The 21,439-nt window shown below is 35.4% G+C and overlaps 3 protein-coding genes across 5 annotated transcripts; 2 read left to right on the forward strand and 1 right to left on the reverse strand.

Annotated features, from left to right (window-relative positions):
* Window positions 1-138: 138 nt before the first annotated feature.
* LOC104890171 (uncharacterized) lies at window positions 139-741 on the forward strand. The gene has a single exon (XM_010675561.1). It carries the CDS (start codon window positions 139-141, stop codon window positions 739-741), a length of 603 nt encoding a protein of 200 aa, XP_010673863.1.
* A 4,206-nt stretch (window positions 742-4,947) lies between these two features.
* On the forward strand, window positions 4,948-13,362 carry LOC104904652 (probable protein S-acyltransferase 12). Of its 3 annotated transcripts, none has more exons than XM_048647226.2 (7): window positions 4,948-5,441; window positions 7,950-8,175; window positions 8,755-8,846; window positions 11,652-11,778; window positions 11,898-11,958; window positions 12,618-12,698; window positions 12,934-13,362. In XM_048647226.2, exons 1-7 carry the CDS (start codon window positions 5,238-5,240, stop codon window positions 12,944-12,946), a joined length of 804 nt encoding a protein of 267 aa, XP_048503183.1. In that variant the 5' UTR covers window positions 4,948-5,237; the 3' UTR covers window positions 12,947-13,362. The 3 variants fall into 3 exon arrangements, 2 of the variants coding, with proteins under 2 accessions (XP_048503183.1, XP_010691320.1); XM_010693018.4 differs by having other exon boundaries at window positions 4,949-5,441; window positions 11,873-11,958; XR_007275523.2 differs by lacking the exon at window positions 12,934-13,362 and having other exon boundaries at window positions 11,854-11,958; window positions 12,618-12,681.
* Window positions 13,363-16,681: 3,319 nt separating this feature from the next.
* Window positions 16,682-20,197, reverse strand: LOC104904572 (hypothetical protein). The gene is made up of 2 exons (XM_010692893.4): window positions 19,954-20,197; window positions 16,682-18,266 (listed from the first exon to the last, which is right to left on the reverse strand). The coding sequence occupies exon 2, from the start codon at window positions 18,232-18,234 to the stop codon at window positions 16,936-16,938; it is 1,299 nt and encodes a 432-aa protein (XP_010691195.2). The 5' UTR covers window positions 18,235-18,266; window positions 19,954-20,197; the 3' UTR covers window positions 16,682-16,935.
* Between the last annotated feature and the right edge of the window lie 1,242 nt (window positions 20,198-21,439).

Here is a 21,439-nt window from a genome sequence, read left to right on the forward strand (position 1 = left end):
TTAAAGCAAAACTCATCCTATCACGGATTTTTTTAAAAAAAAAATTACCAAGAAAAATAAAAAAATTTAAAAGATGTGTATTGTTTATGTAAGTTCACATGGTTGAGAAGGAATGCCTGGATTTTTGAAAATCGCAAAATGGATGCCTTGTCGGTGATCGAGAAAGCTGTAAATATTGTGAATGAATATCAAGCGGCACGGGCCGAGCCAAAGGAAGTGCCTCCTGCAGCTGGTGGGGGGCAAAAAATATGGCAAGCTCCGACGTCGGGTACTTTTAAAATCAATTCGGACGCGGCTGTTTATGGCGATGGGACTCTTGGCTTTGGAGGGATTGTTCGAGATGAAATGGGGGAGGTGATGCTAGCTACCTGTGACGTGTATGAGGGAGGCTGTGATACGGATGTTGCAGAAGCAATGGCGGCACGTCATGCTGTGAAGGTGGCCGTGGAAGCGGGGCTTCGTAACATAGTGCTAGAGAGTGATTGTCTAAAGCTCATTACGCATTTGAAAAAAGGGTTGCTAGAGAATTCTGGTTTTAGTCTCATTGTAAAGGATATTTTACTTTTTCGTAGCTCAAATGTGTCTCTAGCCTTTAATCATGTACGCAGGGAAGGAAATCGGGTAGCTCATCAGCTAGCCCAGATGAGTAGAACTTTTAGGGAGTTGAGAGTATGGATTGAAGAGGTTCCAAACGAGGTTTGGACTTATGTACTTTCTGATATGATTTCAATGAATGCTTAGGTGTGTGGTGTTTTCCCGTCAAAAAAAAAAAAAGTTCACATGAGTGGCATAAGGGCAGGGTTGTATAAATACCAGGGTCGAACCGAAATATGGACCGAACATAACCAAAATTTAGAACGGATCGGAGATTCCAGTCCTCGGTCCATAAAAAAACATGATTTCGGATTTCTGGTCCGGCCCCAACCCGAAAAATTACAGACCGGAATTTCTATTATTTAAGTAAAAAAGAAAAATGATAGGTTAAAAAAAAGTTTAAAAGGTAGAAAATTAGAAAGTTAAAAACCTGCTATTTATTACTATTTGATTATTGTTATTAAAATTATTAATTTTTAATGTATTTAGTTTATGAATATATATTTAAATAGAATAAAAAGTTCTTTTTAATGAACAAAAATTCTAGTCCAAAGGTCCAAGACCGGACTAGAGCGGAAAAATTCGGACCCGATCCCGTTCCAAAAAAGTTCGAGATTTCGATCCACCGGTGCACACCCCTACATGATGCTATGAGAGACATCTCTATTATATAATGCAACACATGGGGGACACCCAAAAATAGATAAAATGAATAAAAGGGAAAAAAAATAGAGGATAACTAACTATTTTATTTGAATGAAAAGAGGGGGAAAGTAGGATATTTAAACTGAACATTAGTTTTTTGAGAAAACAGAATATAAAAACAGTTTTTATACCCAATTAATCTATTTTCTACTTCATTTGTTGTCACACATTATCGCACGCATTGCATGCATGCAAGACTAGTATAGTACTCCCTCTGTTTTTTTTTATCTTTCTCACTTAGAATCTTGACACTATTCATGCATAGATAGAATCTTCTCAAATGTTCTCAATTTATAAGAAAAAACATAGTCATGTGGGGTCTTGTTTGATGCGTCTCAATTAGTACTTTATTAAAATTCAATCGTTATAATTTTTACTAATATATAATGAAAGATATTTAAGTTTTAAAACGTGCATTGACAAACGTGCAAAGTCAAAGTAGGAATGATAAAAAAAAACAGAGGGAGTATAATCCAACACTATTGAGGTAAATCTTTTACAATCATTAGATTTTAGGAAAAAATTCAAAAAACTATCTTTTATAACCAACTTTTTTCAAAAAAACGACCTTTTCAAAATTTCTTTCAAAAAACTACCTTATATAAACATATTCTTTTCAATATACTACCATATTACGTTTATATTTAACACAAATTATTAAAAAAGGCGGTCTAATCTCTATTATATAAGCCAAGGGAGGAGGTGTGGTGTCCTCTTTTGAAGTGACTAAAATACCCTCTAATAATTTAAGTTTTTCTTTTTATAAAAAATTGAAAAATGAGAATCAATGAAACTTGCCATATGAGTAGGTCAAAAATGGAATATGCAATACCATTAATAACCTGACAAACTAGATTGACACAATCAATTCACGAAATCAACTGGAATCTTCAACCAAAAAAATTTAGCAACATATCATGATTACAAAGTTCAAACAATATGGTTTATTAACATCTATTGTTAAAGAACTATACTAAAGTCGATGAAAAGAAAAATTATTAAATCATCTACCAAATTTTACAGTGATGGTATTGAACAGTTAAAAATCATTCACCTTTAATTTAAAAATATAATAACATCACAAAAGAACCTCGATAATTTACATCACTATCAAAATAATTTTAGATAAAAAAGCATGTCCATTTATATATAACTACATAAGATCGTCGACGCACACATCGCGTGCATATGCAACTAGTTTTAATATAAAAGGAGACATAGTCACTAAATATATTAAACTAATCACCGAAAGAAATGAACCTACTCACTATTAGGCTAATTCTCTTTTTAATATTGGGCTTACCATTGCCTAATTTTAATTTTAAAGTAGGGAGTCTCTTACAAGGCAAACTTTATATTTAATACTAATCAATAAATCACAATCACCCTAAATGTTGTTGCCGATGAAGTGGTGAGTAAAGAAGCTAAGGAAGAAACGATAAAGAATAACAATTTATAGTGACTCAATTATTAGTGGTTAACCCCATTTATAGTAAAATGGTAGTATATTGAAACAAATTTGTTATATAAGGTAGTTTTTAGAAAGAAAAATTCTAAAAAGTAGTTTTTTTTAAAAAAAAATAACTATAAAAAGTAGTTTTATGAATTTTTTTCCTATATTTTAATTATTTCATTTATACATAGATACAAATAGCCAACTTTATAAAAAAAAATGTCATTGCTAAAGTAAACAACTTTACTCATAACTAGTACTTTAGTAGATCATACTCCCTCAGTTCTAAATTTTTTTCCATTTGTAATCTTCACAGTATTTACAAATAAAGAGAGTATTCTAAATTTCTTCTTGTTTAATTTCTCTCAAATGAGTACATCACATAAATCAATTGTTTTTATAATTTTTACTAATATACAATTAAAATATCTATACTAATATATTAAAAGGCGTGCGTAAACGAGGAACGGTGCCACGTGGCGCTCTCCCTAGGGAGTTTGAGTTCATGTAATCCATGTACAATAAAAAAACTAGAAATTGCATAGTATAGGTTTTGATCCCATGACCTCAAGTTCATGTACTAAAGTTTTAACCACTAGACCAAGTTGTATTTAGTGTTATCATATCAAAGTACAATATTAATAAATGAAAAAAATTTCTTACCCGGGGCATAGCGCGGGCCTAATAACTAGTTAATTATACAAAACATGCATCGTCAAAAGGAGAAATGAGAAATCATTTGGGGAAACAAAGGGTGTATAATTTAGACCTAATTTTAAATTAATAAACTTATCAGTGTAATGTAATTTGACCCGACCTCCAAAGAAGACATTTTTGTGCATGGTAGATTATCAACCGAGTAAATTAGATCGCAAGTAGGGAGATAATCGTTTTAAGCTAGCCACAATCTGAAAATTCTATTGTGTTCCTGGGAGCACGGTGCACACGATGCACCGAGTAAAATTGTTCCATTTTCGATGAGTTTAGCAAAAAAAATATCTTCTATTTTTCGTAAAAATTGTTTGATTTGTAATAAACAAATGTTCTATTTCAACAAATGTTCGTTTTAAGCTTATTTTTCAGCAGAAAATTATGATCTATATTTCGTTAATGTTTTTTTAATTTTCGATAAGCAAATGTTCTATTTTGAAGAATGTTCTTTTAAAACTTATTTTCAACCAAAAAAAATTGTTTTATTTTCCCTGAAATTATGTTATATATTTGATAAGCATATGTTTTACTTAAGTAATTGAATTATAGTAATGTTCCACTTCATAAAAAATGTTCATTTTCGTATTTGAATTCTAATAATGTTCCACTTCAACAGTAAAATGTTATTTTTCATAAATGAATTCTTATAATGTTTCATTTCAACAATAAAATATTCGTTTTCATACGTGAAATTTGTAATGTTTCACTTCAACAATAAAATGTTCGTTTTCATATTCGTAAAATGTTATATTTTGTATTGTGGGAGCACAATTCTCATTATACTCCCAGGAGCACAATACACATATTAGTCACAACCCAATTTTTTTTTTTTATAGAAAAAGGTTGATAAGATCGAATCAGCTAAAATGAGCGTGCGAGGCAAGCCACAACCCATGTCCCATATATCACCCTCAAACGGGCTTGTCCGGGGTCTCTACTAATAGGGATGGCAGTGGGGCGGGTTAAGTAGGGGACCCGTCCCATCCCCGCCCAATTGTACCCGCAATGGATAGTGGAGCGGGTGTGGATTTTATGTTATACCCGCCCCATTCCCGCCCGCCCGCCCCACCCCCGCCCCGCATATTTTTTATTAAAATTCTATTTATGTATATATATTACTAATGTATTTGAAGACACTTTTGAAATGTAATAAACATTTGCCTTTGTTAATGTATTTTAACTTTTCTTTTACTATATTATATTGTGATTTTGTGAAGTAGACAACTATAATGGGCTTATGGCAGATTTTTTGTGGGTATGACGCGAGTACGACGCGGGTGCAGGAGTGGGGCGGGGGTGGGTCTAGAATTTCCCCCCGCAATGTGTGGTGGGGCGGGAATGGGGATGGAATCTTTCCCCGCAATGGGTGGTGGGGCGGGGATGGGGATGAGAATTTAATGCTGGGGCGGGTGTGGGGTACCATCCTCCGCACCCGCCCCGCCCAATTGCCATCCCTACTACTAACACGATATGCAAGTAATGTACCATTTTCTGAAACTAGTATTCAACTATCATCTAAATTCTAAACTACTCTCAAACGTTAGTTGTTTTTTTCAGTCCGCCATTTAAACTTCCCAAAAAATCCCAAATATCTAACCCTAATTAATCAATCATCTTCCCCCTTTCCAAAATCTCAAGATTTCAACCTTTTTTTCAGAAATTCGCAAATCAATTTTCGTTAATTAACAAAAACCTGGCTTCAGACTTCTGGAAATCTTTGTTCCCACCCAGAAGAACTAAATCTCCACCTCTTCTCTCACTCTCTCATACTCGGATGCTCCGAGGATCCATGGATTTCAACCCGTTTAAGTACTGTTCTGGGCTTCGTTACTTGGGCTACTTGATGATCCTTATGGTTTTAGCTATCATTGCTCTTACTTACTGGGCCGTCATCGTTCTTGTTTGGGGGCCCAAATTGATCCATGGTGGGCCTCAGGCTGTTCTTGCTGCATTCATTGTTTCTCTCTTCCATGTTCTTGTGAGTTCAATTTCAACTATATTTGCTTATTTTTACTGTTTCATTGTTACTATTTACTTTATTTTGGGTTTTTTTTAAGTGAAATGGGTATTTCAATTTTTAGGTAGATGGTTTATGAGTTTGTTGAGATGATTATTGTGTTATATTACAGGGATTGAAAGAATAACTATTACTGTTAGGCTGAATTTACCGGTTTCGAATAATTGTCATATTGTCCCAACCCCTCGGACTTATATATTATTGATACGAGGTTGCTGATAGTCATAGAACGTGATCAGCTATTCGTAACTCGTAATCCTAATTACTGATTTAGGAAAGGCTGCAATTTTTCTAAGCATTGCAAAATGCGAAGATAATGTATATAATTTTTTTAGTTTGGGACGGAGGGAGTAGTTTAGTTGATTGGAGTACGAGGTTGGCGCTTGGCAGGGTTTAAGAGGTCAAGATGTGCCTGTAGGCAGGCTTACTCCTGTTAATAAATTAATCAAGTATTTAGATTTCTGAGTGATTATCTTTACTTTTTGAGGTGGTGTGTCTTGACTCTAGATTGTAGAGGCTGATTGGTAGGAGATGCTGCATAAATAGTTGTCTTGAAATCTTCCATCCAAATGGAGTCCGAAACCGGGATTAGGATCAGCGTCCAATTTGGTTGGATGAAAAGATGACTTTCTAGTATGTCATTGGCGGCAAACTGATTGTCTTCTTTTGCCCCTTTGCCAAGGGCGATTCTTCTAAACTGTTTGCTTAGGATGCCTATTGAGTTTTGGGTTCTTTGATCACATTACTCTATACCACACAGAACACTCTAGATAGTACTTGTCAGGTTACACTGTTGGAGAAAAGGAAAGATAATGACTTGGGAGAAAATAGTAAACTGATTTTCTTTAGAAGCTCAAGTAATTTTAAATCTAGTCTCTGTTTATGAAATTATGTGGGCATGATATGATGCGGCGGAGCTGTCGCGGGTTTTTTTCTTCTTTATTAGAAGTTTGTTCTGATCTCGGGTAGAACAAGCAAATTAGATCTGGAATAGTAACCAGATATAACTTTGTATTGATGACCAGTGAAGTAAATCAATTACAACCCACAATTCGTTCGAGAGGATTGTGGAGCTTCCCCAACTTCTGTTTCTCTCATATACTTTTCTGATTGCCTTATCTCTCCTTTCTTTTCTACATGTGTACTACTCAGCTAGCTTGATTACTACTCCACTACTAACAAACTTCTGACAAGATAATAATCAGTTGAGTCTCTTATCATTACAATTATGACACAACTAATACTGAAACAAATTTTTGCAATGTTTTTTGAGTGAGTGGTGTGTGTTTGTGGGGAGGGGGGTTGATTAATGAAATTGGATTAGGACTAAAGAAATTAATTTAGAAAAGAGGTGGGAGCAACCCATCACAATACCCATAGACGCTTAAGGGAGCACAAGACTACGATAATTAGCTCTTTGGGAAACATCAAAGTGTCTGGCATATAATTTTAGAAAGCTTTGCAAGCGCGTTATTTGCAACATGCTAGAGGCAAGACAAGATATCTGCTAATCAAAAAAGTTGATCAAACTCGTTGAAGATACCAGTTTCAATTCCTACAGAAATTTTGACGATCAGCGAGTGGATACTTGTGAATTTTGATAAAAATAATAATGACATTTTCAAATCTATCTTGGTTTTTTGGTAATCCAAATGGTTTATACTGCTGCACATTGGAATCTCAACATATAGCTGTCTCTGATTAGTGATTTTCCTGTCAACGAACTGAAAATATGTCCTGGAACTTTATTTTTGACCTTGTTTTCTGTTTCCCTATACAATTCTTTTTTTTTCCCCGTTTTCATCTCTAATTGTACCTACATTCCATGTCATCCTTTCACCATGCTTACATTCTTCATTGTTGGCTGAGCTCTAGCAATACATTATACCAGTCAATTTTAAAGGTGCTCTTTGATAGAGCTTACGTGTTAAGGATAAGGTTAGTCATTCCTGACTTCAAGCTCCACATTACCATCTTCTCTCTGTCCTTCAACTATGTAATTCTTTACCTTCACCTCTACTATGGTGCTCTAAAATCGATATGATGTATGGAGTATGGACACTGGATACTGTGTTCTGGACCAGGAAAAAGAACATGCCTTTGCTTGGTTATGGCTATGTGTACTATGAACCATATAATTATTTTACTGAGAATTATATAGGGCCATGACCCCATTGAGTATTGTGCCAGGTAATGCCCGCTTTTGCTATCGTCTGTTTGAATCTTTTAATTGTTAAATGCATTTTTGTTGTAGATGTAAAGTTAACTTATAACTAATATCATCGGCCCAGGACAGCAACTAATGATTTGACTTTCACATGATGAAATGAAGCAATAGAGTTTTGAACTGAAAATATGTCTGTTGACTATAAAATATTGTTCTGTATATCCGTGGTTGTGTACAGGTATCTTATTAGTAATTGTTATTAATTGATTATTCTGATTGTTTGTAGACTACTCCTTTTGTAGCTTATACTGTTGACTTGGAGCTACTTGATGGTTGTCTTTCAAGACCCTGGTTCTGTTCCGCAAAATTGGAGTCCAGTACTGGATGGTAATCTGGAAGAAGGTACCTCATCATCATCTTTAGCATCTCCATGGCCTGCATCAAATGGAAGTGAGCGCAGATCGACTGCGGGGTATTGTAGTCGATGCCAGAGTGCCAGGCCACCGCGTTGCCACCACTGTTCTGTTTGTAAGCTACTATTAACAATTTTGACAGCTCAATACTATGCTTATATACTTAGATTCCTCAGAACACTTATAGAGACGTGAAGTGTTAGTTTTCCCTATTTTGCGTGCCCATATCCCGTGTTTTGTTTTTCATCTTTGAACATGAAAGTCCAAGGAACATAAGAAGAGAAGCAAATGCTTGCAGTCAATGGGTAACTTTTTAGCATACTTGCCCAGTCATTATCTTCCTTTGGAGCTTTACTTAGAGATTTGGAGAACTCTAGTTCTGTGGCTATCAGATGCTTCTATTTGTATACCAGATTCACGGTGTAATCAAAGGATATTTCTTCGTGTTATATCTGGATATTTATGTGTTATGTTATTGCCTTTCTTGGGGTGTGTTCCACTAAATTGATTACAGTATTGTTTTCCCTTTATGAATAATAGTTCTAATACTGGTCTCCATTATAAAATACTACTTGTTCTTTATCATACAAAAAAAATTAACTGATTATTCTTTTTTTTTTGGGGGTGGGTGGATTGGTGTTCTTCAAAGGTCCAGAGACTTTAACTTATTAAACTGCCTTTTTTTTTTATGTAGGCCAAAGATGTGTTCTCAAAATGGATCACCATTGTGTATGGGTAGTCAATTGTGTTGGAGCACGCAATTACAAGTTCTTCCTCTTATTCCTCGTAAGTCCAGTTGTTCCTCTTACTTCTTGAACTTGAAGTCCATATCATTCTGGATTCTTTCTTTCTTCCATTCTTTATGATGGGAAGTTGCACTTGTTTGCCTGAGTGAGTATTGGGATCAAGAGAAGATAATTGCTTTATGATGGCTGATGTTGTATCCGACCCAAAGGGCAGATTATCTTGAAGGATGATTTCGAATTTCAGTTTGCATTTAGTTGAATAATCTGTTATGATATGGGGTATTACTGATTAGCATATTTTTTAGATTTTTTTTTTTGTCAAGAGCAACCTTTTATGGTCACTTTTTTTTTTTTTTTGCGAGAAACAACCTTTTAATTTTCTTTTGCGACTTACAATGTAAAAGTAATTTTTTTTTTGTGAGATGAAACCTCGCTCACTTTTCTGGTGTTGACCAGTATATTCTTTTGACTACCACCATTCTCACCAGCATCCCCACTCAACCACACAACACTGGCGCCATCATTACACCTCTTTCTCTCATCACAGAACACCGCCACTGCCGCCCCACCGCCAGTCACCGACACGCCACCACCATCCTGATGTTCTCCCGCCGTACTAACAACCCTTCCACCTCCTCCCTCACCCTTTTCACCTCAAATCCCTTCTCAAGTCTTTACCGGCACACACCATCCCGGACACTGACGTACTACCTTCCCCCGTTCCTCTCTTCCCCTCCTCAAAAGTCACACCACCGGACTACAATTACCATATCGTCAGCCTCCCTGCTTAACACGCACAAGTGCACCACAACCCAGCCAGCGCATTTTTGTGCTCCTCTTCTTCTCTCGCTTCTCGCTTGTTTTCTCTGTTTCTTTTGCCTTCGTTTCTGGGCCCTTATTTAGGGATGAAGATACGGCGGTAGTGCCTCGGGCAGCGGCAGTGTCTAACCTTGTTAGAACTTCATCTTTGCCTCTGGAGAGTGAGGAGCAGTGGAGGAACAGAAAAGAGATGCAGACATTGAGGAGGATGGAGGCGAAATTCCCGCTGGTCAGAGAAGCTGAGGGTTTCCAAGGAGAGTGGTGGTGGTGGAAATGGTGGGAGTATAAAGGGATTGAAGGGGGTGCCAGAAAAGAATAAGTGAACACCCGAAAAGTGGGTGAGGTTTCATCTCACAAAAAAATTTACTTTTAGGTCGCAAGTTGCAAAAAAATAAATAAAAGGTTGTTTCTCGCAAAAAAGTGACTATAAAAGGTTGTTTCTGACAAAAAAAACTCATATACTTTTTTATTACTTCATCCATATGAAGTGTTATTTAAGGTATGCAAATATCTAGGAGGTGTTAGTTATTGCAATGGGATTTAAAATAAATAATCCTGTATCGGTTTGTCAAATAAATAAATAATTGTGTTATGATATTTTGATTGACAAATAATGTGGGATGAGAAAAGTTAAATTAAGTGCTCAGGTGATATTGTATGGGGGGGAATAAAACTTTTCATCTGGAATGAGAACTTAGCGGTGGAATGTTCACCAAACTTTACGTTTTCCCGTCTTAATCCATAATATTCTGTGGTCTTTGGAGCTTGGAGGATGGATTTACTTGTTGAAACTAAACAGAAAACTTTGAAAGTTATGAGTTTGGGGTTTTGGGCTGTTTGTAATTTTTTTTTTGTGCAGTATAGCTTCGTCCTTTGGGCAACTTTTTTTTTTTCAGAATAGGTTTATACTTTATAGAAGTATAAAACAAGCTTCACTTAAGACACCTCCTTATTTTCTCTTTTTGGGTCTCGAGGAAAGTAGGCAGGGGTCATTTGTACGAATCTGACGATTGTACAGTTTGGAATACTTTAAGAACTCTGTTGTAGCCAAAGAAATCTTTCATTCTATCTTTTCTTCCAAAATTGATTAATATGGTTTCTAGATACCCCCCCCCCTCCTCAATATCCCCTCTCTGTTTCAAATTTCCAAAATTGTTTACGGAACATCTTAAGCAATTTATATTTCCGAAATTGTTTCCTAGCATTCCCCACAAAATGTACCCTATTATATAGATTTTTCTAAAAAAAAGTTTCAATTACCTTATATAGAATGCCAACCTGCGATTACTAGGAAAGTGATTTGAACCTGTCTTATGAGCAGAATGAGATCCAAAGGAGGTCACCTGTTAGCAATGCTCACCTAGCATGGTCTCTATCAGTCTCCTATACATCTTCTACACGAGATTTCTTGAATCTTGAACCAATTGCAAAAGGTTATCTCACCATAACATGCATCTCTTCCAAGAGGAACTCATTCTAAGATGCTAAGATACTTCTTTTTGATGTTTAACCAACCAGAATGCAAGAAACATCTTCCTCCAGCTGGCACTGTTACAAGTGCTTTGTCCTTCTATCCTATGGTGCCTTCTTTGAGCAACAAGGATCCTTCGGACAATTCCCTCTGTAGTTGGGGTCTGAGGTTAAATATATGCAGCTTATCTTTAATGCATCCGAAACTTATTAAGATTTCTTCTTCAGACACGTTTAAGCTCTAAAACACAGCTGAAAACTATCTTCCCTTGGAATCCCGTGCCAAGAAGAGAGAAGTGACAATTTTCTGATAGACACAAGCTAAATCTTTATTTTTTCTAAAACTCTCCCAAACTGGTTGGGTACTGTGCACAAGTTACAAGATTGGTTACCTAAACAAGAAGTAGAAAGGGGCTTTTGGGTATTATTTGAATGTTGACAGGGGTTCTGCAATCTCTCTAAGAGCTCCATCGTGAATGCAGCTAGCGGTCATATTTGTTTGATTATGGAACCAACTACCTCACATCCTCTTTAATCATCCTGATCTTCTGTTCAGATTTACACATTTCTGGAGACAGTATTGGACACATTTGCATTGCTCCCTAGAATTATTACATTATTCGGAGAAGCAAAGAAACATTCCGCCTCTCCTGGAAATCTTTCTGTCACGGTTTTGGCATTTGGTGAGTTTTCTTTACTCACTGATCAAGGCATTATTACTTCTTTCAGCATTCTCATCTTTTCGGTGTTATTTACAGATGTTGTACCTTAATGCAGTTCTAAATTTGGCCTTTGCTCTCAGTCTACTCTGTTTTGTTATCATGCATGCAACACTTGTTTGGAGCAACACAACAACCATTGAGGTAAGGAGACCCCTAAACGCTCTTAGGCTACTGAATCTGATGTTTCAATATTTCAGACACTAGTTCTGAATATTTGCGTCATATTACATTTTGCTCTACTAGAAAAGTTTTTGATGTAGAATTTGAGGTCTTAGCTGCTTTTGTCTGTTCTTTCAACTTTTCTGATGTGATGACTTAAACTTGAGACCTCAATTTATTAGTTGACACTTGACATCTCTATTAATCTGTGAGTTTTTAGAAAAAAATTATGTGATGAACTATCCAATCCGCTAATACTAAAGGAAAGGGTGTCTAGGAGCTTTGTTGAAGTACAAATGGATATTAATCCCTAACAGTTATGTACATACACATTATACATAACTAGCAAGACAATGACTAAAATACCCTGAATGATTAACTATACCAACATGCCCTTGTTGATTGAAATAGTAAGGACACTATAGTCATGTTCATACTTGCCATGTGCCTAACAAGTAGGTATATCAACCTACTCGTACAAATTGGCTACGCCCTATCTACTTCTAACATTTCTGTGAAGCTTACAGAGTTACAATACAAATAATACATTGGTACATTAACTTCATGATAACATAGCTTAAGCATTGCATTTCACTCACTTGATATATGTAACTTACCGGAGCTTGTAACGTGTATTCCAGGTCTCTGAAAAGAAGAGAGATAAAAAGGAAAGGGCATCCAAATGGAAGTACGACTTGGGTTGGAAGCAGAATTTTGAGCAGGTTATTTGACACACATCTGAATTCCTGGCTGCCTTCTTAGTGAAGCAAACAAAATTATACTTCAGTATCTTTCAGTTCTTATAGAAGCTTGATTCCGTTTCTAAATTATAATAAATTCTATTTTATATATTCTTGAATTTCAAGCTTCTGTTCTATGGTCTTCTCTAATGTTAAGCTATTTGGTCCGTTCTTTCTGAACTTTATCTAATCTCTTCCATTCCCTTGATATATTCAGGTCTTTGGCATGAAAAAGGCGCTATGGTTTTTCCCTCTTTTTGCAAAGGATGATCTAGACAATGTACCCTCATTACAGGGCACGTATTTCCCAGTGCGTGATGATTGTGAGTCATAACAAATCGGTGTGTGTAAATTATTTGAACCCTAGTGATCTTGAGAGTGCTGTCACTCCAGCCAAATGACACCATTGTAAGTTTCAAAGTTGAGGGAGGTCGAATTTGTCATTGTAATAGCTGGAGTGGCAAAAAATTGTGCCATAATACATGTTTATGTGATCATTATATTCATCTTGTATTAATATTGTCAAAAATACAAATAGGTTAGTACTAGTGTGTGATTCATTCTGATGTAGATTGTCTACTTTCTCCTTTTTTATAAATACATGTCATCTCTTGATGAGATGATCATGTTGGTTTCTGCATATAATTCTCGTTTTCTCATGGGCGTCAGGAAGAGGGGTCTTGATCATTTCACTGTGCACCAATTTTTCTCATAATCTGACCTCATTGATCATCTTTTTCCCTTGTAGCCTCAAATTTCTTTGAAACTCCAACAATTACTTTTTTCATTGTAGAATATGTCATGTTTCTTTTTCCTCGTAGAACTAGCTTGACCCCGTGCAAATAGTGCACTGGTTTAACTAAGATCATTTATCTCTATTATATAAGAGAAGGGGGAGGAAGATGGTATCCCCGTTTAAAAATATTAAATTATTACCCTTGATGATCTAATGGAATAAAAAAAATTACAAAAGAAAACAATTTAAGAAATGTTTTCCATTTCAACTTTGCATTTTAAGTGGATATAAAACACTATTTTAAATTGACACATGCATCACGTGCATATAAAGCTAATTTAATATAAGTCATTACTTTATCTCACGTTCCCCTTTTATAACAAGTGTATAACAAGTGTACCTAAATTATTTGATACTCTCCTTCACTATTAAGACTTTTGCTTAACCATCTAAATTTGAAGAAATTTTGCTTGACTACCTACATGTACTATTGTAGTGCTATTGTATAGAAGACCTACTCTATTAGCAATTACTCAAACTGAATTACATGACTCCTTTTTACTTCCCCTATATCTAATAAAAAAGTTCATGAAATCACTACTGAATCGATAAGAAATGACCTAGCCCAAAGATAATTGCGATAATCTTAATATTTTTATCATATAAAACGAATATTGATAAAAAGCTAAAAACAACCACAACACGTTCTCAATTACATCCATATTAATTCAATACGAAACCTCATAATAAGAATAAAATCTACTACGAAACAAAGTTATAAAAGCGAAAACATAAACATTAGTCTCATTCTAACTACTTCCTTCAATTCAATTCAATTCACATACCTCTAAACCCAACTAATTCAACACTAAGAAAAATTGCATCAGGAACCGCAAAAAAGAAAGTGCACGCAGCACGCTTTTTGAAACGGAGGAAGTATTTCAAGCTGGAACACTTTTACCGGCAGGCACCTGCACGCCAGCATCAACTCCATTCTTGACGTCGTGCTCAATGCTCGAGGCGTACTCGTCAATTTTGCTTATGATGTCCGAACATGAAAATGCTACGCCATTATGCACTTGATTAAGAAACATACACGTAAAAAATACAAGGATCATCCACTTTCCAAGTCCATATAAATTCTGAATCCCACATAATGCACATGCAATATTAATCTCCAGAAACCCTAAATCTTTCTCAACACCAACATTCATCACCCCTAACATTTCCAACATACTCATATACTCAGCCAGACAAAAATTTGTCCCTAATAAGCCTACAATGGCAAAAAAACTCGTAACCGATGATTTATCAGAAATTTGAGATGACTGAAAGCATGCCATCAACAATGCAACTATCCTGCAAAACCCTATCAAGAAATTTATGTTGATATAATCTTTTAGTATAAATAAAGCCTTGGAATAATAATTTTTCTGGTTTTTGCATAAAATTATAAGTAGTGTAACAAAGAGGATAATTATAGGTTGCACAAAAGCCAAGCTTCCTGCAATGATTTGGTGAGGTTTGGTGGTTTCATGCTGTTGTTTTTGTTGATTAAGCTGGTGTAGGGTTTGGAAATTAAAGAAGCAAATAAGTGATGTTGATATGCTCATAATAAACAGCATGATAATATATAGAATTTTCATGCTCATACATTTTAGGGGATCCATAGTATGAAGAAATGAAGAATATAGCAAGATTTATGTTGCCTCTCTTCTATATACTTTTTCTATGAAATTTCTTAGAGTATGGCCATTGGTTGATCTACGCGATAGATTATGAGGAGAGAAGGTATAAAAATTAATAAAAAAATTAGGATAGAGAAAAAAAAAAGAGAGAAAAGAGAGCATTGATAGGATCATGGAAACAATCCAAAATGAACGAAAAAAAAGGTAAATCATTGTCCATGTGGCGCATGGTGGGAGGATGGAAATCTTTCAATGGGTCCCACACCTGTTGCATGACAGAATTTTTTTTTTTAGGGGAAAGAGAAGTGCATTAATGCATGACAGAATTCTATCGACTCTTTGTTTGATCAATGTAACGGCTACCATTTCATTAAATTAGTAATGTTGCAATTTTTTACAATATTTTTTTTTTCTAGTATATTTTTTTTGTCTATACATAGAGACGAATATTGAGCTACTCCTACCCATCTTATTTTTTGAGCTTATTTTGTTATTGAAAGTTATATTTGTTTCCTTTTAAAATTTATCCACCCCACAAAGATAAATTATATCTTAATAAGGATTAATAATTGATCCCAAAACCGGCAAAAAAACAAAAATCCTCCAAAAGCCAAAAGACTTCAACAAAACCTCACATTCATGATCCAAAAAAAATGTAACTGAATGCATCCACTTCCATGATATAAGTAGTTAGTTACGTATGTGATGACTGATGAGTAAGAGCACCTCAATAGGTGCTCATAAGTCATAAGTTGTAGTTAGAAAAATAAGAAGTATCGTGTAAAATTCAGATGTATCTTAGATGAATGTGTATCGTAAACATGGAAAAGTTTCGGAGTGTACAAATGTGTGTTAGATTAATGTGTATTAATCTGACATCTTTTTATTAGTGTTCGTGGGAAGATGTAAGAATTGCAAATTCACTCCAAAAGAAGAGTCTATTAATGAATCAGCTCTAGCAAAAGAGATTAACGAAAATTTTAACTTGATTGATTGACTGGATAAAGAAAGGAATCACAGACAAATGCATCAACGAGATTCTGAATCGTGCAATTACTAGCAACAGAGTAACGTCTACACTTGAAAAAAAACTCCTACTGAGTTTGCGACTACACCTGATTTAAACTTATTGGACCTAAAACTCATTTGAATTCTCGACAAAAAAGGAACGCAGTTGTAATATATGGCCTTCAACAAATCAATAGTAGTCAATAACTTGGCACTTGCTCAAAATGCTTACACTGCTTATGCTCGGATTAACACTTTCAAGTGTGTATCATGTTTCTAAAATGAATCAGCTCATGAACTGATCAATTTAAGATGTAGTCTTTTGAATATGTGAGCAAATTGTTTCTTCAGTGCTCACAACATGAAACTTTTGGGACTTCTATGAAAATGATGCATGCTTATCACTCCTGTTCTGAAAATATTCAATAAGAAGTTATTCTTTTTCTAAGTTGTAAAGATGTTTGCCATAAGCATAGTTGATGTAGCGCGATCTCAGAAAGAACGAAAATGGCCACCATATCAAACAATCAGTATTCAAAAGGAGATTATAATGAAAAATTAAACAGTGGAACCTGTGCCAATTAAGGACATTTAAGATTATTGTTAACTACAACGATGTTCTATGGGAGCTATCCTAAGTATCCCATTACGCAAAAGTCGAACTGTCAATGTTTTTTCCTGAGCTAGTACGAGGAAGAGGGGAAAAACATGCAAGCTAACTAACCTTAAGGCACAGCAAAACCTGAAGAACAACCAAAGAAGATCAAGACACTCTATTGCTTGATCATTATACTTTAGATTTGCCTTTAGAGTCCAGACAACAATGAAAGCGTGAAGGAGCCTCAACCCAGAAACTGTTTTGCATTGGATAACGATCAAACTGTTTGATCATTTGGCGGGTGGTTAAATCGTAAATGCCCCTATCTTGTTTCCCTGCTCTTTTACCACTATAGTTGACATAGTAAATGCAATTAGGCTTACAACCATCGGGAGAAGCCTGCACAGAAAAGGAAGAGCTACGACCCAGAAAAAGGGCTCGATTCCCCAAATTCTCCACTTCCTTAGTCTGCCCATCTTCAATATTCACCTCCCACACTCTGAAATAGGGAGTACGGGATAAATACCCTGGATGTTGATCATTTGGACCTACATACTTGAGTTTATGGAGAACCAACAGTAAGGCTCCATCTGATTCCACCAAGAATGCATTGCTCGCCTGCATATTATTTGGTACAAAGGTGTGGCCTAGATTCACAGACCTAATTGTGTTATCGGAAGCATTAGCAGCCACAATTCTAGCACAGCTATCCACAACATAGAACTCCCCCTTATAAAAAGTTATATCCATGGTGTCATCCAACTCTGTAAATTCCTTTATAACCCATTCCTCATCCTTGCTTCTCCAAAAACCAACAGTACGGACTCGCCAACACTTGAATATCATGGCAAGAGTGAAATCGGAAGTGGTTGAAGGGCTATCAGAGAGAGCAAATTTTCCATATTGAACAAGATATGATTGTGATTTGAACAAATCACGGAATATATTTCTTGGAAGACAAGGGGTTATAATTATCTTCTTGGAAAGTGGGTGCACCAGAGCAACTCCTTTATAGCTGAAATTAAAATCAGACCTGTGAACTAACCACCCACGTGAAGAACACAAGTACTGAGACACACAATCTTTAGGGCCATAATGGTCTCTGGCATCATCATCGCTATCGCTATCGCTAAGACCGGAGTAGCAGCAGGAGTAATCATATTCATAGTCTTCATTTGGCGAATCATCTAAATCATCATCAATACACGACCAATACTCATCCTCTTTGTATGAAATCTTTGGCAAGTCCATGAGCCTGAACTTGCTGTTATATACACTGTAAATCTTGACCGTAGAAGAGCATGAACTAGGGGATACCCCAAGCATCAGCCACGGTGTTTGATGTAATGCTGCTGATCTATCAGCAAGCTTCGCTGCATTTCTCCACCGAGTACAAACTTTACCAAAGGTACTAAAATCTTCATAAAATTCTACATGTTCCGCTACCTTCATCGTCAACTCTAAAGGAAATTCACTATAATTAACCATTGTTAAGTTTCTAAGCTTATTAGGATCAAGGCCTGCATTAAACGGTAATCATAATTGTTAGATTTGAAGAAAGTTAATGACTAACAAAAAACTAAAACTTTCATTAAAATTAATGAGAGCAATGAGCACTCTGAGAAAAAGGAATGAATCTGAGCAAAACAAACAATAACATAACAATTCCTTGATCTCACGGAAATCATTTGCCAGCTATCAAAACAATTCCAACACTATCTTATTGGTCTAACTAACAAACTCAATTCTAATCATTCATATCTCCCCAGAAAAAACACACTTAACAACTAAGCTACTTTTTAATGTTATTATTTATGACAATTCAAAGCTGACCCAAATTCGTTACTGAACAAAACCTGCACCGATTTCCTCGGTTGTAAGCAGAATCTAAGGGGAAAGCCCATTAAAGCTAATTGCCTGCTTATTACGGAGAAGCACTAAGTAAGTTGCTGCCTGGAAACAAACCCAACAGCTAACTGTAGTAATTATTTGGACAACTATTAACATCAACTGCTCATGTCAAATCAACACTTCGACATGGCTATAGAAACTTCGACACTTGATTTTTGGCCATAAGAAAACACATTTGGAAACCCCAATTGTAAGTTCGTAACCACTAACTTTGGCAAATTTTCAATGGTAAACCAAAATTTTGTTGATTATCAAAAATATCCCTATCTTATATCACTAAACTGTGACATCAATGAGTATCTCGCAGTTAAAACTTCTCTCAAGTCTATAAATATTCGACTAACCAAGGTTAACTTAGGGTTTCTAACCCAATTCACCCCCCTTTATTCCCTCCAAAACAAATTATCCTTTTGCCTCCAAAACCTCAGCCTCCATTTCCCCCTCATAACTAACTCAGACCTTCTATCTTTTTCTACAAATCCTCAATGGCTACGCCTCATGGATCGTCTGCTCACAATTTTCCTCGATATAGGGTTTTTAGGAGTTCTAACATCACCTTCCTCAGCTTTAACCCAGTACTCAATGATGAGATCAATTAACATAACTTTATCATTATAGGGTTTTTAGCAGTTCTAATTTCACCTTCCTCAGCTTTAACCCAGTACTCAATGATGAGATCAATTAACATAACTTTATCATTATCTTTGACTTGTGACCACATAACACTGTCTTTCCCTTTATTTTTATTTTTATTTTGGGCCCCTTTCGGGAACTCGTGGTAAGATGAATTTCCTCTAAGCTCCCTCGCAAAGGGCCACTCACCCAGAGGCCTAACAAGCCCCAACCCCCCCCCCCCCCCCCACAACAACATTGAAATTTTTGCTTCCACAAGATTCGAACCTTGGTTTCCCATGTGGACAACAGAAAGCCATACCGTTGGACCTAAGGGTCCTTGGTAACAATGTCTTTCCCTTTATACTGAAACTTTAAGAACCACATTATAATTTATACATACTACTTATGAAAAGACAAGGAAGGAAAAGAAACACAAAAACATAAGCAACTTCTATAAAAACTCAGGCTATATAAACAAAACAAAAAAAAACCCAGCAAGAAAAACATAATCATCAGTCAAGTATTACACCATTACCCTGTAATTGCATGTAACAGAGCATAGAAATAAGGGCAAGATAATATTCAACACAATTATGGGTTTAAAGATGAAATTGATTAACCGTAAAAATGAAACTTTGATGAATAATGAGCAAATTCAGCCAAAACGATGAGTAAATTTACCCAATTTCCTTCAAAATTCCAGAAGGCTTGCAAGAAAAGCCACGCCACTAAAGAAAACTTAACCAAACTGGTACATTTTATAGCACAACTGAAAAGAGATTGGGTTTTTTTTTTTGGATGAATCTAGAAGAAAATCATAATAAGATCAGAAGGAAGGGAAGAAGAATGGGAAGGTGAATGATCAAAGAAGGAAAGAAATTAGAGAAGATCAGAAGTTAGTTTTTTTGAATAAAATTGAAGGATTGATATGCAAAAAAATTTACCATACACCGGAGTTTACCATGAGACATGAGTATAGTAATCCAAGCTTATTTTTCCACTCATTATTACAATTATTATTATTATTTTTATCGAAAGCTTATTATTAATTTGAAGTCATCTAAATGAGTAAAATGTTTTTTAAAAAAATGATAGTTTCAAATATGTACGTAATATATTCGAGCGTATGATAGAGTAAAATTATGGATATGTTACCGGGTTGGCTAGTTAACCTTGAATCTTGATTAGTCAAATAATTAGACTTGACAAAAGTTTTAACCACTAAACACTCATTAATGTCATAATTTAGTAATAATAGTATAGGGTTATTCTTTATAATCCATAAAATTATGATTTATCTTTGAGAATTTGCCAAAGTTCATCAGGGTGACATATTTAGTAACCTACATTATCCTTTAAAAATAAATCTCAACATTCAATTTACTTTAATTACGATGATAAAAAATTGTAAGCGTCGGATGTAACATGTTACACCATAATTTATTGTATAACATGCATAATGACAAAGATTCAAACAATAATGACGTGGACTATAAAAATTACAAATACTAACATGAATTTCATGCCATATATCATTTGTTTCATGTCATTTGAGTTTTTTTAAAAAAAACACTTTATTTTATGGATTGTGACACCATACACTTATAAATTTGTGAATAAAAAAGTACAGAATTATCTTAAAGCCTCTCAATTGTCTAATCTAAATGATACTCATACTCACATTCAATTGGAAGCCTATGAGCGTAGCCGCGTAGGTCCAACTGTGCCAATGGCAGCAGGCCTTTGTGCCTTCATTGGTGGAACTATGTCTTTTAGGAAGGACGAAGGCTCCATACTTGTAGGGAGGTCTTTTCCCGCATTATTGAAACTAAGAGCTTGTTTGGTTAACCTCTTTAACTACACGGGGAATTAGAATTTCTAGGAAGTAGGTATATCTATATCTATATATATATATATAAAACAAGGTTCATTTTGCTTACGTGTCAAGCCAGCATTATTCAATGTTCACTTCGCCTACGTGTCATGCTACTACTACATCTGCCACGTGTCATCGCCAAATTCGACACTCTATATATAACGTGTTCACATCCAAAAAATCTGATATCACATGGCGTGATAATTTCCTTCCCAAAAAAACTACCTTGAAATCAAACAATGATATTAGTGTGGAAGTTTAAACAACTGCCTAAATTATAGCTACCGGTCA

Source organism: Beta vulgaris, chromosome 1 (genome assembly GCF_026745355.1).
Source record: "Beta vulgaris subsp. vulgaris cultivar EL10 chromosome 1, EL10.2, whole genome shotgun sequence".
Classification (NCBI taxonomy): domain Eukaryota; kingdom Viridiplantae; phylum Streptophyta; class Magnoliopsida; order Caryophyllales; family Amaranthaceae; genus Beta; species Beta vulgaris.

Coding starts and splice junctions, on each gene's coding strand:
- LOC104890171 (XM_010675561.1), top strand. CDS start 139: ATGGATGCCTTGTCGGTGATCGAGAAAGCTGTAAATATTGTGAATGAA.
- LOC104904652 (XM_010693018.4), top strand. CDS start 5,238: ATGCTCCGAGGATCCATGGATTTCAACCCGTTTAAGTACTGTTCTGGG. Junction 8,847..11,651: donor AGTTCTTCCTCTTATTCCTC/GTAAGTCCAGTT, acceptor TCTTCTGTTCAG/ATTTACACATTTCTGGAGAC. Junction 11,779..11,872: donor TGTCACGGTTTTGGCATTTG/GTGAGTTTTCTT, acceptor ACCTTAATGCAG/TTCTAAATTTGGCCTTTGCT.
- LOC104904572 (XM_010692893.4), bottom strand. CDS start 18,234: ATGGTTAATTATAGTGAATTTCCTTTAGAGTTGACGATGAAGGTAGCG.